This window comes from Dromiciops gliroides, chromosome 4 (genome assembly GCF_019393635.1).
Source record: "Dromiciops gliroides isolate mDroGli1 chromosome 4, mDroGli1.pri, whole genome shotgun sequence".
NCBI lineage: Eukaryota > Metazoa > Chordata > Mammalia > Microbiotheria > Microbiotheriidae > Dromiciops > Dromiciops gliroides.
Genome location: NC_057864.1, coordinates 141,837,133 through 141,850,198, shown reverse-complemented (window position 1 = coordinate 141,850,198; position 13,066 = coordinate 141,837,133). Strand labels below are relative to the sequence as shown.

The 13,066-nt window shown below is 33.6% G+C and overlaps 1 protein-coding gene across 1 annotated transcript in view; it reads left to right on the top strand.

The window, feature by feature from the left end:
* Nucleotides 1-13,066, top strand: part of RYR2 (ryanodine receptor 2) — a 758,695-nt gene that overhangs the window by 384,821 nt on the left and 360,808 nt on the right. The window contains 4 exon segments of the mRNA XM_044000528.1: nucleotides 2,362-2,457; nucleotides 8,478-8,596; nucleotides 9,092-9,225; nucleotides 11,378-11,619. Coding sequence (XP_043856463.1) covers nucleotides 2,362-2,457; nucleotides 8,478-8,596; nucleotides 9,092-9,225; nucleotides 11,378-11,619 — 591 coding nt within the window.

Below are 13,066 nucleotides of genomic sequence, written 5' to 3'. Positions count from 1 at the left end.
TCCCTATCAACATCCCATCAAAGATATCAGTTCATATGTAGTTAATTCTCATAAAAATTATATAGATGGGAAAGTAAGGACATAAGCTAGTAGTTGTTAATATTCTCTTTGTCACTTTTTATTGCATCAAGAAAGTCCGAAATTTTTCCTGTCGTATCTTCAATATTTTCACCACATTCAGATACCTTGTGAATGGGTATTATGATGTCTTGAAAACTGTGCCTCTTCCAGCAAAGATCTCTATACATATACCTAGTCCAATCAGGATGTCTTTCCTCTCTTCATTACCTTTAATGTCATTTCTACCTCCTTTGTAAGGAAAGCCATTAGAGTACTATTATAGTGGCTCCACCTTGATGGTAAAAGCTGTTACAAAACTTTTTCCTGATCTTTCCCATTTTTCTTCTGTTTGTTATTACATTTTCATATCTAAATGCCCCTGGAGTGACTCGTTTAGTTGGATCTCTTGCTGAGTTTTCTTTAAACTGTTTTTTATGCTCCAATCCTTTTCTGATTCATGAGATGATATGTTACATAATCATTCACTATCCTTTGAGATTTTTTTTTTTGGAATGTTGGACTGAGTATAATAAGATGAAATTGAATACAAATACACATAAAGTCTTACCTCTCTATTTGAAAAATCAAATTCACAACTACAAAATGGAGAAAATGTGACTAGATAACTGTTTTTGACTAAAAAAGTTCTTGGAGAAAAATAACTTCAAATTATTAATAGCAATATGAAAACTTGTTCCAAGTCACTAGTTATAAGAAACCTGTAAAAATCAAAACAACTCCGAAGTTTCACCTCACCCAACAAATTGGAAAAAATGGCAAAAGATGGAAATAGTTAATGTTAGAGGGATGATGTAAAGACAGGTACACTAATACATTTAAGAAATATTATGGATAAGTTTATTTTCTAAATCAATATAACGTCTGACTACCATTTCCCTTTTTTGAGAGGTAAATCAAGTGGTTATTGATTAAAATATTTTCTGGGTTGTAATGGTCCCCTGTCCAGTGCCTACCAAACCTTTTCAGAGTAAAGTATTGCCTTTGGAAATTGCAAAGCTCCTTTAATTAAAATTTGTCACCAAAAAAAAGTACCATCTATTTAACACTAATATTTCACTGGTGTCATAGAATATTAAAGTGAATAACTCAGAATTAAAGTGAATAAAACTCATGAGACAGTAGTGGATGAGATAAGCTGCTACCCATAATAAGGAAGGAACTTTTAAATAAGACCAGAGTAAAGGAATCAAAGAAATGTATGAGTGAAAAAAGAAAATAATCTGGTCATCTGGTGAGTGAGTTAATTAATAGAAAGGTGATAAAATCTATTGGTAGTCAGACAATGTCAAGAGAATTAAAGGAAGGACCCCCAGCGTGTTGGGTAGACCCCATCCCCCCAGCCCCTTTTCCCTTTGTGCTGACCCTATGGGAAAATGGGAAGGACAAAATTCACACAAAATCATCAGACATTGATAGGTGGTGATCTGCTTGTTGGAAGGAATTGCTATATTGATGAGATCAAGATCCTGATCCATTTACATTTTCAAGTACTGAATGTGTTGTTGGATATAATCTTATATAATATAATATAATATAATCATCTGACTTTACCTATATAGAAGTCATAGACTCCCCGACTTGCAATCCAAAGGTCATAGGATCAGGGAGAGCCTTTTTCTTTCTTTCTTTCTTTCTTTCTTTCTTTCTTTCTTTCTTTCTTTCTTTCTTTCTTTCTTTCTTTCTTTCTTTCTTTCTTTCTTTCTTTCGGGAGGCAATTGGGGTTATGCGACTTGCCCATGGTTACACAGCTAGTAAGTGTCAGGTGTCTGAGGTCAGATTTGAACTTGGGTCATTCTGAATCCAGGACTGGTGCTGTGTCCACTGTGCCACCTAGTTGCCCCACCTACACTTTCATGTTACATATAAAAACATCTAGGCAAGTTAAATGAATTGCTCAAGGTTACATAGGTAGTCAGGCAGTTTAGGGGCAGAGCTGTGATTTGAATCTAAATTCTTTGATTCCACATCTAATGTACTTTCCATTCTCCCACTCTGACTCATTTTCTTTCTGTTATGTCATGGTTCCTCTTTGTCTTAAATAATGAACTTTTAGTCAATTTTTCTAGTAAAGAAAGATAAACATGCTTCATTCCATAGTAATAAATTAGACCCTGGTGGCCTAGATGGTTTTTAAGCTTTCAGGATGTATGTCTGTGTCTTTTATTGAATTTAAATTTCATGGTACTCCAGTAAACTTGAGATAACACTTTGCTCTAATTTGTTATGAATGTTTTGGGATACAAGTAAAGACATAAATTTATATTTTGTTTTATTTTATAGCGGCTCTCATTAGAGGAAATCGCAAAAATTGTGCTCAATTTTCTGGCTCCCTGGACTGGCTAATCAGCAGATTGGAAAGACTGGAGGCATCCTCAGGTATATTTTCTACTTATCTTTGTACTTCTATATTTGCCTTGTTTCTGTCCTTGAGAAGTAAATGCCATTTACATGTACATAATTATAAATTGCCCCAACTTGAAGATTTCCTAATTAATCATTTGAATACTATTTTAGGAGTTAACATCCTTTCTTTCCATTTTTCCTACCACTACTGGTGCCAGTCTGTGTGTATTTGAGTTTATGCAACTAAATGTTTCATATTATAGTATAGTGTCTATATTTCATGGCAATAAATTGAAAACTGTTTGCTTCAGATATTTTTCAGAAAAGTTCTTTCAGAAGATTTCTAGCAATAGTTTCACTACTAGTCTGTAGACATAGATAGGTATTTTTATTTTAAAAAATTACAGTTCTCCCTCATGCTGGATTCTGTTAGCTTTATGGAATTGTTCTTGAATTATAAAATGTATGAGTAGAATAGTGTTAAAAATCCCTGCTGTCAACTGAAAAGATGGGACTACTATGCTTAAATTCAGTAATGTTAGAATGGAAATCAAGAATAAAATTTGTTAGTAATATGGGATCATAGGATTTAGAGATGGTAAGTACATTAAAGATATATTATCATCCCTTTAGTATATCCACAGAGGTCCATGTGCACAACCAATGAAAAGACTTCAGTAGCATACAATATGGACCATTTAGTCATTGTGTCTGATAGGAAGTAGTCAGATAATATCTGGGCCCTCTCTGAAGTCAGGAAGGGAGTGCCCTTTCATTATGTAAGCCCACTTCAACTTTCTGTGTGCTTAATTAGAATGCCTACTGAGCACAGTCATGCTTAGCCTTCAGTTAAGTAAGTGCCCCAGTGTAAAGTACAAATAGCTGATACTCCATAAGTGGTACAGTACTCCATATGTTTCTGTTTGTGAATGACATTGATCTAATTGTGTCAGAACTTAGACTGTCATAGAATCTCCTAAATAAGATCTACAACTCACAAAACTGATGCATAAAAAATCCATTAAAAATTAAGTGTATGAAAAATGTCTATTATCCTGCTCTAATATGTGGTTTAGATAGAACTAATTCATTAATACATATATATTTTTTATTATTATTATTATTATTTTGGTGAGGCAATTGGGGTTAAGTGACTTGCCCAGGGTCACACAGCTAGTAAGTGTCAAGTGTCTGAGGCCGGATTTGAACTCAGGTCCTCCTGAATCCAGGGCCAGTGCTTTATCCACTGCGCCACCTAGCTGCCTCCTTAATGAAATCTTTTTAATGGTGTACAGGGGTATAGCAACTGTTTCTGCTAAAGTTTTCCAAAAGGCAAGTTTCATATTTTAAAAAAATAAACATTTTTATTAATAAAGTTTATAAATCTATAAGTAGATGAAAGATAAAATATCAAAAAATGACTAAAGCATATAAAGTTCACTCAGCATCTCAGAAAACTTAAGACTATAAATTACCTATGAGTTGAATTGTTTATCTACATTAGTACAGTAGCCTTCTGTACCACACATGAAATCATAGGTCCAAATTTTTAAAAAATGCTGAGCATGAGGGGCAGCTAGGTGGTGCACTGGATAAAGCACCAGCCCTGGATTCAGGAGTACCTGAGTTCAAATCCAGCCTCAGACACTTGACACTTACTAGCTATGTGACCCTGGGCAAGTCACTTAACCCCCATACCCCCGCAAAAAAAAAAAAAAATGCTGAGCATGAGAAATGACTATGAATCATAGAATACTATAATCTCCAAATAATCAAATTACATGCAACTCAAAGGGCAATGGAGAAATATATGGTAAGAAGAATGAAGCATAGTATCAATGATGATAAAGTAGTAAGAAAGGACATAAAATATTTATTAAATATCTAATCCTAAATAAAAGTGGGCCAGTTACATTGGAAGAGTAAGAAATAACAGATGGAAAAATTGAATGCTGTACTTATACCCTGGAAAAGTTAAACTGTCTGTAAGAATGATATTTTGTAGATCCTCTGGTCTAGGTGCTTATCATTTCTTGAACTATTGAATACATTACCCTGTCTCAGGTCTTTCCCTTCTAAAATCCATCACCCACACAGCTATCAAAATATTGCTAATGATGGCGATGATGATGATGAATAATAGCTAGCATTTATACAGGGCTTTTAGTTTTACAAATAATGTGTATGTCTATGATATATCATTTATTCCTAAATAATCCTAAAACAAATATCTGGCCAAATAACTTTTCTGCTAAAAAAGCCCCACAACTGTCTCCTTATTTGCCTCTAATGTCAGGGAATTCTCTCAACCTCTTAGAGAAACATACCTATCACTGATGCTGAGTGATAAAAATTGTATACAGTAGCAGCATCGTTGTGCAATGATCAACTGTGATAAACTTCTCAGCAATACAGTGATCCAAGACAATTCCAAAGGACTCATGATAGAAAATGTTCTCCACCTCCAGAAAAGAGAACTGTGGAATCTGAATGCAGATTGAACCATACTGTTTCTGCTTTTTTTTTGTTTTTGTTTTTTTTCCTTTTTGGAAGTTTTTCCCTTTTGTTCTGATTCTTCTTTCATAACATGACTAATATAGAAATACGTTTAATGTGATTGTAAATATATACCCTATATCAGATTGTTTTCTGTCTTTGGAGGGAGGGAAGAGAGGGAGGGAAAAAATTTGAAACTCAAAATCTTATAAAAACAAATGTTGACAACTATCTTTACATGTAACTGGACAATAATAAAATACTTTTAAGATTAAAACCAAAAGAAGCATACCCGTCACCTGGGATCCAATGGCTATGAGTTAAAGATAGGAAGCCAAAATGAAAGCAAAGAGATTTATTAGCTGACCAAAGAATACTCCTCTTGCTAATAATAAATTCAGTTTTCCAGAGTATGGATTTGGTTTTTATAACCTTTCAGGTACTCTTAAGAGTACAAAACCAATCAAAAACTATCTATAAGGGAAACCTCTCTCTTTTTGGAGAAAAGATTATACTTGTTCCAGAGTTCACGCATATTTCTTTCAGCTTTTTATTGCTGTTTACCTAATCTCTTTAGATTCCATTATTAAAATAAAGCAATTATCCAAAAGTGTTGCTTATTAACGTATTTCATTTGTTCAAGGGCCTCTCAGTGGGAGGTTATGGTCAGCCGCACATAGAGAAGAGAGAAGGAAATTCTCTTTATAAATCAATTGTCTGGCTTGTTACAAAGTTTTTTTTTTTCCCTCCAGTTTCCTACGTTTCTTCTAATTTTAGCTGTATTGGTATTGTTTGTGCAAAAATTTTAAAATTTAAGTAATCAAAATACCCATTTTACTTCACATTCATCTCCGTCTCTTGTTTGGTAATGAAGTTTTCCTATATCCTTAGATCTGAAAGGTAATTTTTTCCCATACTTAACTTATTTTCTTATAATATTAGCCTGTATATTTAAATCATATTTATGTCTAAATCATGGGTCTCTTGCCTTAAGTGTAGTGAGTTTCAGTAGACTGTTGCTGGACTCAGTCACTGGCAGATTCTGTAGGTTCAGAGCACTAGGAATTCTGCCTCCACCTTTGGTCTTGGGATTCTGCCCTATTTATTCCATTGTGGGTTTATATGCTGAGCCAAAGTTTGGAACTGAGTCACTGCTCTGCTCCTGGAGTCAGAGCCTCATAGCTAATTTTCTGAAATTTGTTCTTTGCTCATTAAACAGTTGGGCCTCCTCTCATTCACAACTGCTTCTCTTGGCCCTGGAACTGTTACTGGAAATTGGGTAATGAGTGACAGTGCTTCCAGATGGCTGAAATAGTTCAGGAATACCCTCAGGGCTCTTCCTGCCTTAGTGCTTCCTGACCTGGCCTTAGCTTAAAAAGGCCAAGGTCTCCTACTGCATCTGGGGCCATCTCTAGTAGTACTGATCTGTGTCTTACCACTAGACCCATATGACTCTGGAGGAGAGAGTGAGACAGATGACTTTGAGCAGCCCTACCTCACTTAAATGCAATTCAGTGCATGTCAAGATACCACTTTCCTGATATCATTGGTCCTTTTTGAGAACAAAAGACAAACAACAATCTATCTCAGTTATTTTTCATTCCCTGATGCTGGAATGCCCCCTCCCTTCACCTCCCCCACCCTTCTTTGACTAGTTCCCATAGTAGTGTCTCTGCAAACCTCTCTGTCTAGCTTTGTAAGCTGCCCTGGGCTGAAAAAATTATTCATTGTGACTTTTTCTTGGCTTTCCTCATCAGAATTTAGTCTGGAACATTTTCAAAGTTGCCATATTGAGCTAAGCAAAAATACTTCCTCTCCTCCACTCTAACTCAAGCCCCTTCAGTGCCATTTCTCTTAACTCAAGAAACATATCACGGACTGTGATCGTAGACTACAAATGTAATGACTTCTTTGTACTTGATTCAAAGAATTATTTATAAAAATCTTTGGGGATTTTTTCATCTTTTTTTTTCCTTTCCAGTTTCATTCTTAAATGCATTTAGGATGACTTTGTTTAGTTAGGTCTCTCACCAGACTTTCTTGAAACTTAGTTTTTCTCCCAGTGCCCCTCTGTGTTTTACGAGACTATACCCTCACGTCCAACATACCTTATATTTATATTCTTTGTATTTAATCTATTTATCTACCAATGAAGCCAAGGATAGAGCATGACACTGGAGTAAGGAAGGATATAAGTTCAAATGTTGTCTCAGTTACTAGCTGGTTGAACATAGGGAAGCCACTTAACCTCTGTTTACCTTGGTTTCCTCAGTTTTAATGTGGGGATAATAATAGCACTAACCTCAAAGAGTTGTTATGAAGATCAATATTTGTAAAATGTACTTTGCATTGTATTAGTCATATAGTAGAAGCTATATAAATGCTTATTCCCATTCTCCCCTCTCCTTTAAATTCGGATTGGATGTGGGGTAGTCAAACTGTCTCCTAGAACCAAGAATATTTTTAACATTTTCAAATAAAGTTTTATAGTATTTAATAATGTAAAAACTGTTCTTAGCTCAAGGCAGGCACAAAAAGATAAATAAGGGTGGATTTGGCTCTCAGATTATAGTTTACTAACTCATAGACTATATGATCTTTCTAAAGAGCCTACTTTCCAAATCAATTTCTGTCCACATAGTTTGTTGTTCCTGGATCTTTCTAGAATGTCCCATTACTATAGATATAATATATAGTATAGTTTTTGCTATATGTAGTATATATAAATAATTTATATGTAGCATATATATAGTATATATAGTGTGTATAATATTTATAGTATAGTGTAGCGTAATGTAGTCTAGTCTAGTAGTTCATTCAGTTGTGCCTGGATCTTCATTATCCTGTGGACCTAGAATGCCAATACTGTCCATGGGGTTTTCTTGACAGAGATTCTGGAGTGGTTTGCCATTTCCTTCTCCAAAGGATTAAGGCAAACAGAGGTTATGTGACTTGTCCCGGGTCACATAGTCAGGAAGTGATTGAGGCCTGATTTAAACTCAGGTCTTCCTGACTTAAGACCAGTACTCTATCCACTTAGCCACCCAGCTCCCTCCATAGAATAGTAGTTATATAATATAGTATATATTTACATATGTACATATAACATAATAATGGATTTTATATGCATGTTTATGTATGTATATATATACATAAAAATGTCTATTATTGTTGTTCATTAGTTTTCTTTTTAAATTCCACATTGATGCTCATTTCTCTGTAACTACTGTTGGGCTATATTGAGGTATCAGAGCACATAGTATAACACTGACAATTGGTATAAGACCCATTTCTGAATGGGCCCATGATGAGAATGAGTCAACCTTGATAAACTCTTGAAGAAGAAACAGTTTGCTTGTAGGAGGAGACAAATATATAAAAAAAATTAAAGTAATTTACTAAAGCATATGCTTAATTTTTCAGTCTACTGAATCTTTCTTGGGGACAGTATTTTCCTTTGGTTATCTTGTTTTCTAAGACTAGATAATGAAAAGAATAGATAAAAGTCCCTGAGGCTTTTTTTTTTTTTTACTTTTTTTCTTTTGTTTTGTCTTTAGGGATTCTAGAGGTTTTACACTGTGTATTGGTGGAAAGTCCAGAAGCCCTGAATATTATTAAAGAAGGACATATTAAATCCATTATCTCACTTTTAGACAAACATGGACGAAATCACAAGGTGAGGGAGATATATTTTATTGACATAAAGTAAACTAAATAGGAGAATGAGTCTTTTTTTTTTGGCAGTATTACTGGGATTATTCCACTGACATTAGTGACATATCAAGTGGAACTTACTAAGTAAGTACTTTATAGACTATGTTAAAACAAAGGAATATGGTATGTTTCCTAACTTCTAGGAGATTAAGAATGAGGATTGAAAATATTAAAAAAAAAAAAGGAAACAGACATGTCTCAAACTTTTCCTTATGAGGAACTATTTCCTGTTTACTTCTAATAGTCTTATAAGTACTTTTGTGAGTAATGTATGTTCATTTATATTGTAGAGTTTAATAAGAGGAAATTTTTATAGAGACTACATTCTTGGAAACTCTTTAAGGTTTTTGGTCTTAGGGAATTATAAGGATGTTTGCTACTTTCCAATGTGAATGATACTGATAGTTTGAATAATAAAGTGTAAATAAAATGAGAAGAAAGCTGTTTTCCTTTTTAGGTTCTGGATGTTTTGTGTTCTCTCTGTGTTTGCCATGGAGTTGCTGTCCGTTCTAATCAGCATCTAATCTGTGACAACCTCCTACCAGGAAGAGATCTGCTGCTACAGACACGTCTTGTAAATCACGTGAGCAGGTATTTAAAAAAATTAAGTCTAGTCTCTTTTCTAGAAGTTGTATCTTATAAACTTTCTGAGCAACTTAAAAGTATTATTTTACATGAATGCCACTTATTAAAAAAAAAAGGAAACTTAAATATGCCCCAAACTTTTCCTTATGAGGAACTATTTTCCTTTTTACTTTCAGTAGTCTAAGTTCTTTTGGGAGTAATGGATGTTCATTCATATGGTAGAGTTTAATAAGAGGAAATTTTTATGGAGACTACATTCTTACAAACTCTTTAAGGTTTTTGGTCTTAGTGAATTATAAGGATGTTTGCTACTTTCTAATGTGAATGATACTGAAATAGATCAGTGATCTTATTAATTCTAGTGTTCCTTCCAGTGATGTATATTGCAACCCATTCATGCCTATCTACCCTCTATGACTCTTGTCCATGTACTTTTAAATATTTACTATGTGGGTCTACCCAGATACACTAAATGCCTTTTTTACTTTCTCCTTACATGGTGAGATTACCAGTGCAACACTCTTATTATTCATCTGTTATTCCTTGTTCTTGACACATAACTAGCTTTCCTTCTCTTTGTATCATAAAGTTCCTTGATGTTGTCTTTTATTCCTAATCTTCAAAGTGACTCATTGATTGTATGTAGCAGCCTGTTTATAACCTTTATGTACCTCTCCATTGTCTTCTGTGTGATACTTATTTTTAATTCTTCAGACAGTTGAATTTCATGACTACCACTGTTACAATGGACAAATTGAGAAAAAGGTACAACAGTTTAAAATTGAGTCAGAGGTTTTACATATTTATCATTCCATGTAATAAATCATAATAAAATGGGTTATCTAAATAGCCAAATTAAATTTGAAGTTTGATGGAATAAGCTGATTTTTTTTTTTTTTTGGTGGGGCAAAGAGTATTAAGCGACTTGCTCAGGGTCATATAAGTAGTAAGTGTCAAGTGTCTGAGGCCGCATTTGAACTCAGGTCCTCCTGAATCCAGGGCTGGTGCTTTATCCACTGTGCCACCTACCTTCCCCCCATAAGCTGATGTTAAAGGGAAGTAAAGGCATGACAATTTTCTGTGTTCATAGAATCAAGTAATATGTGATGATTCAGTGTATCCTTAGAAGCTCTTGAAAATGTGATTAAAATATAATATGCCAACCTCAATAATCAAGCATTTATTAAGTACATACCATGTGCCAGATACTTTACTAAGTATGATGGATAAAAATTTAAAAATAACCACAGCCCTCACTTGCATTTCATGATGTTCAATTATGTGAGGGAATGAAACATGGCATCATACATTGCTGAAAAGGAATTAATTCCATAACTAGGTTATGGAAAGGGAAAAAGTTGGTTTTTCTATTATTATTCCCTTCAACTATAGAATATATTAAAGACATAGTTACTTAAGTATATGTGTTATCCAGAAGCAATAGAAAAATATTATAGTTGAAATTTGATATTTTATTCCCATTCAACCAAAATTAAAGAATTGTGGTTTGGGTTTGTATTACTATCTTTCTCTTTCTCTCTCTTTTGAAATTGAAGACATAATCCTTTGTGGACAATTTTCTGTTGTTTCCTATTAGATGACTTAAAATATATTGTGCAAAATAGCCAGAGATGTTCTAAAATCAACTCTGTTTCTTGAAAGCCAATGATTAAATTTTGTGTATTAAAACCTAAGAAATTAGCAGACACTACAAATGAAGGATTTATTTATTATTTCATTGATTGACTAGACTTAAGGAAGTAGTGGAGAAAATACTAGTAATGCAGATTAAACTTAAAAGTGTCTTGCATACATTTTTTCCCAGGGAGTTATTTGTTAAATAGGGGACATTACTAGCACACCTCTGCAAATATCATAGGAGGATAATTAATTGATTAAAAAAATCCAACAACATTAAACTGTTGAATCATAGTTAAACCAGAATTGTAAACATAATTTATACATAATAGCAAAGATTGTTAGTGAATTATGTTCAGGGTCAAGACTGACTATCCTTGTATGCTAAATCAGTGACTATATTTAAATGATATGGTTTTGATCTCTTTCTTCTCAGAAAAGTATCACTAATATAAACCAGAAGTGATGATATCATGTGTATTTGGATTTTTTCAAATGGCATTTTTTTTTCTCTTAAAAGCATGAGGCCCAATATTTTCCTTGGCATCAGTGAAGGGTCAGCTCAATATAAGAAATGGTATTATGAACTCATGGTAGACCACACAGAACCTTTTGTGACAGCTGAAGCAACGCACCTCCGAGTAGGTTGGGCTTCAACAGAAGGTTATTCACCCTATCCTGGGGGTGGTGAAGAATGGGGCGGAAATGGTGTTGGAGATGATTTGTTCTCCTATGGATTTGATGGACTTCATCTATGGTCAGGTAAATACCTTTGACTTTTTCAAAGTTCCAAAGGCCTTTTGCTCTTATAATAAATGTCTGCAGCTTTATGAGATTAACACATTCTATGTATATTAATAGTGTTCAAAGATCTGATATTTTTAAAACGTGTTAACGTTAGTAAAAGCCAAATCTGCTGTAGTGGAAGTGGAAAGAAAGATATTAAAATTAAAACATATAGTGAAATGCTATATTGCATATGAATAATATGTGTGTATATTTAAAGAATTCAAATTTATTTTCATCTGAGGCTATAATATTTTTCTCCCTTCAATGGTATGCTCAAATATTGTGATTTCCAACTTAAAAGGGTACAGAAACAGACAATTTTTTATTTAGGACTAGATAAAACAAGAATAAATTCAGAAATAATTTAAAGATATATAAAGATATGTTTCAGAATAATAAAGATGATTAATAAAAAATTAATGGGGGCAGCTAGGTGGCTCAGTGGATAGAGCACCGGCCCTGAAGTCAGGAAGACCTGAGTTCAAATCTGGCCTCAGACACTTAACACTTACTAGCTGTGTGACCCTGGGCAAGTCACTTAACCCCAATTGCCTCACTAAAAAGAAAAAAAAAGAAATTAATGGTGAATTTCATCAGCTGAACAGCCTACCATTTATCAGGGCCTGATACCTATTGGTATCTAAGCATATATTAAAACATCATTCTGGAACATAGATTTTTAAAAGTGTAGCAGTTTTCTGCCAATCAATGGGATAGTATTTAATTTTTGTGTTTTTCTATAAAGTTTCAGCAAGCTTGTCATGTGGAAATTTAAAAAACATCTGGGTTGTGCAAAAATATATTAGACTGTCATTTAAACTTTTAAATTTTTTATTGATGCATTTACCTTCATTTCTTAATATATCCTTTTCTTTTTTCTTACCAAGAAAACTATTCCTTGTAAGAAGGATTAAAAAAATAAAGAGGAAAAGAGGCAATCAATTAAAATGAACTTAGATAGTATACACTATGTCCTATACCCATAGTTCCCTACCTCTTCAAAGAAGGGCGCAAGATCCATTTCTTCATCTCTTCTTAGTTGCCATCTTTGATCATTATTATTATACAACATTCAATTATGTGGTAGATTTTCTTGTTATTGTTCTTTCCATTTTGTACTGTTGTGTTTGTTGTATATAGTATTTTCCTGGTTCTACTTTCTTCTTCTCTGTATAGGATTCCCATGTTTCTCTAAATTCTTCATTATCATAACTTCTTATAGCACAGTAATATTCCATTACATCTATATGACATGGTTATTTTAGCCTTTTCTTAATTAATAGGCTAATTAATATGGCTTATCAGATTTTGAGCTTATTGTGGTATAATATTAGTTTAAATATAATTTCTTCCATAATGCTTTCCAGTTTTCTGAACAGTCCTTATCATATAATGAATTCTTTCTCAAGTAAGTTTTATT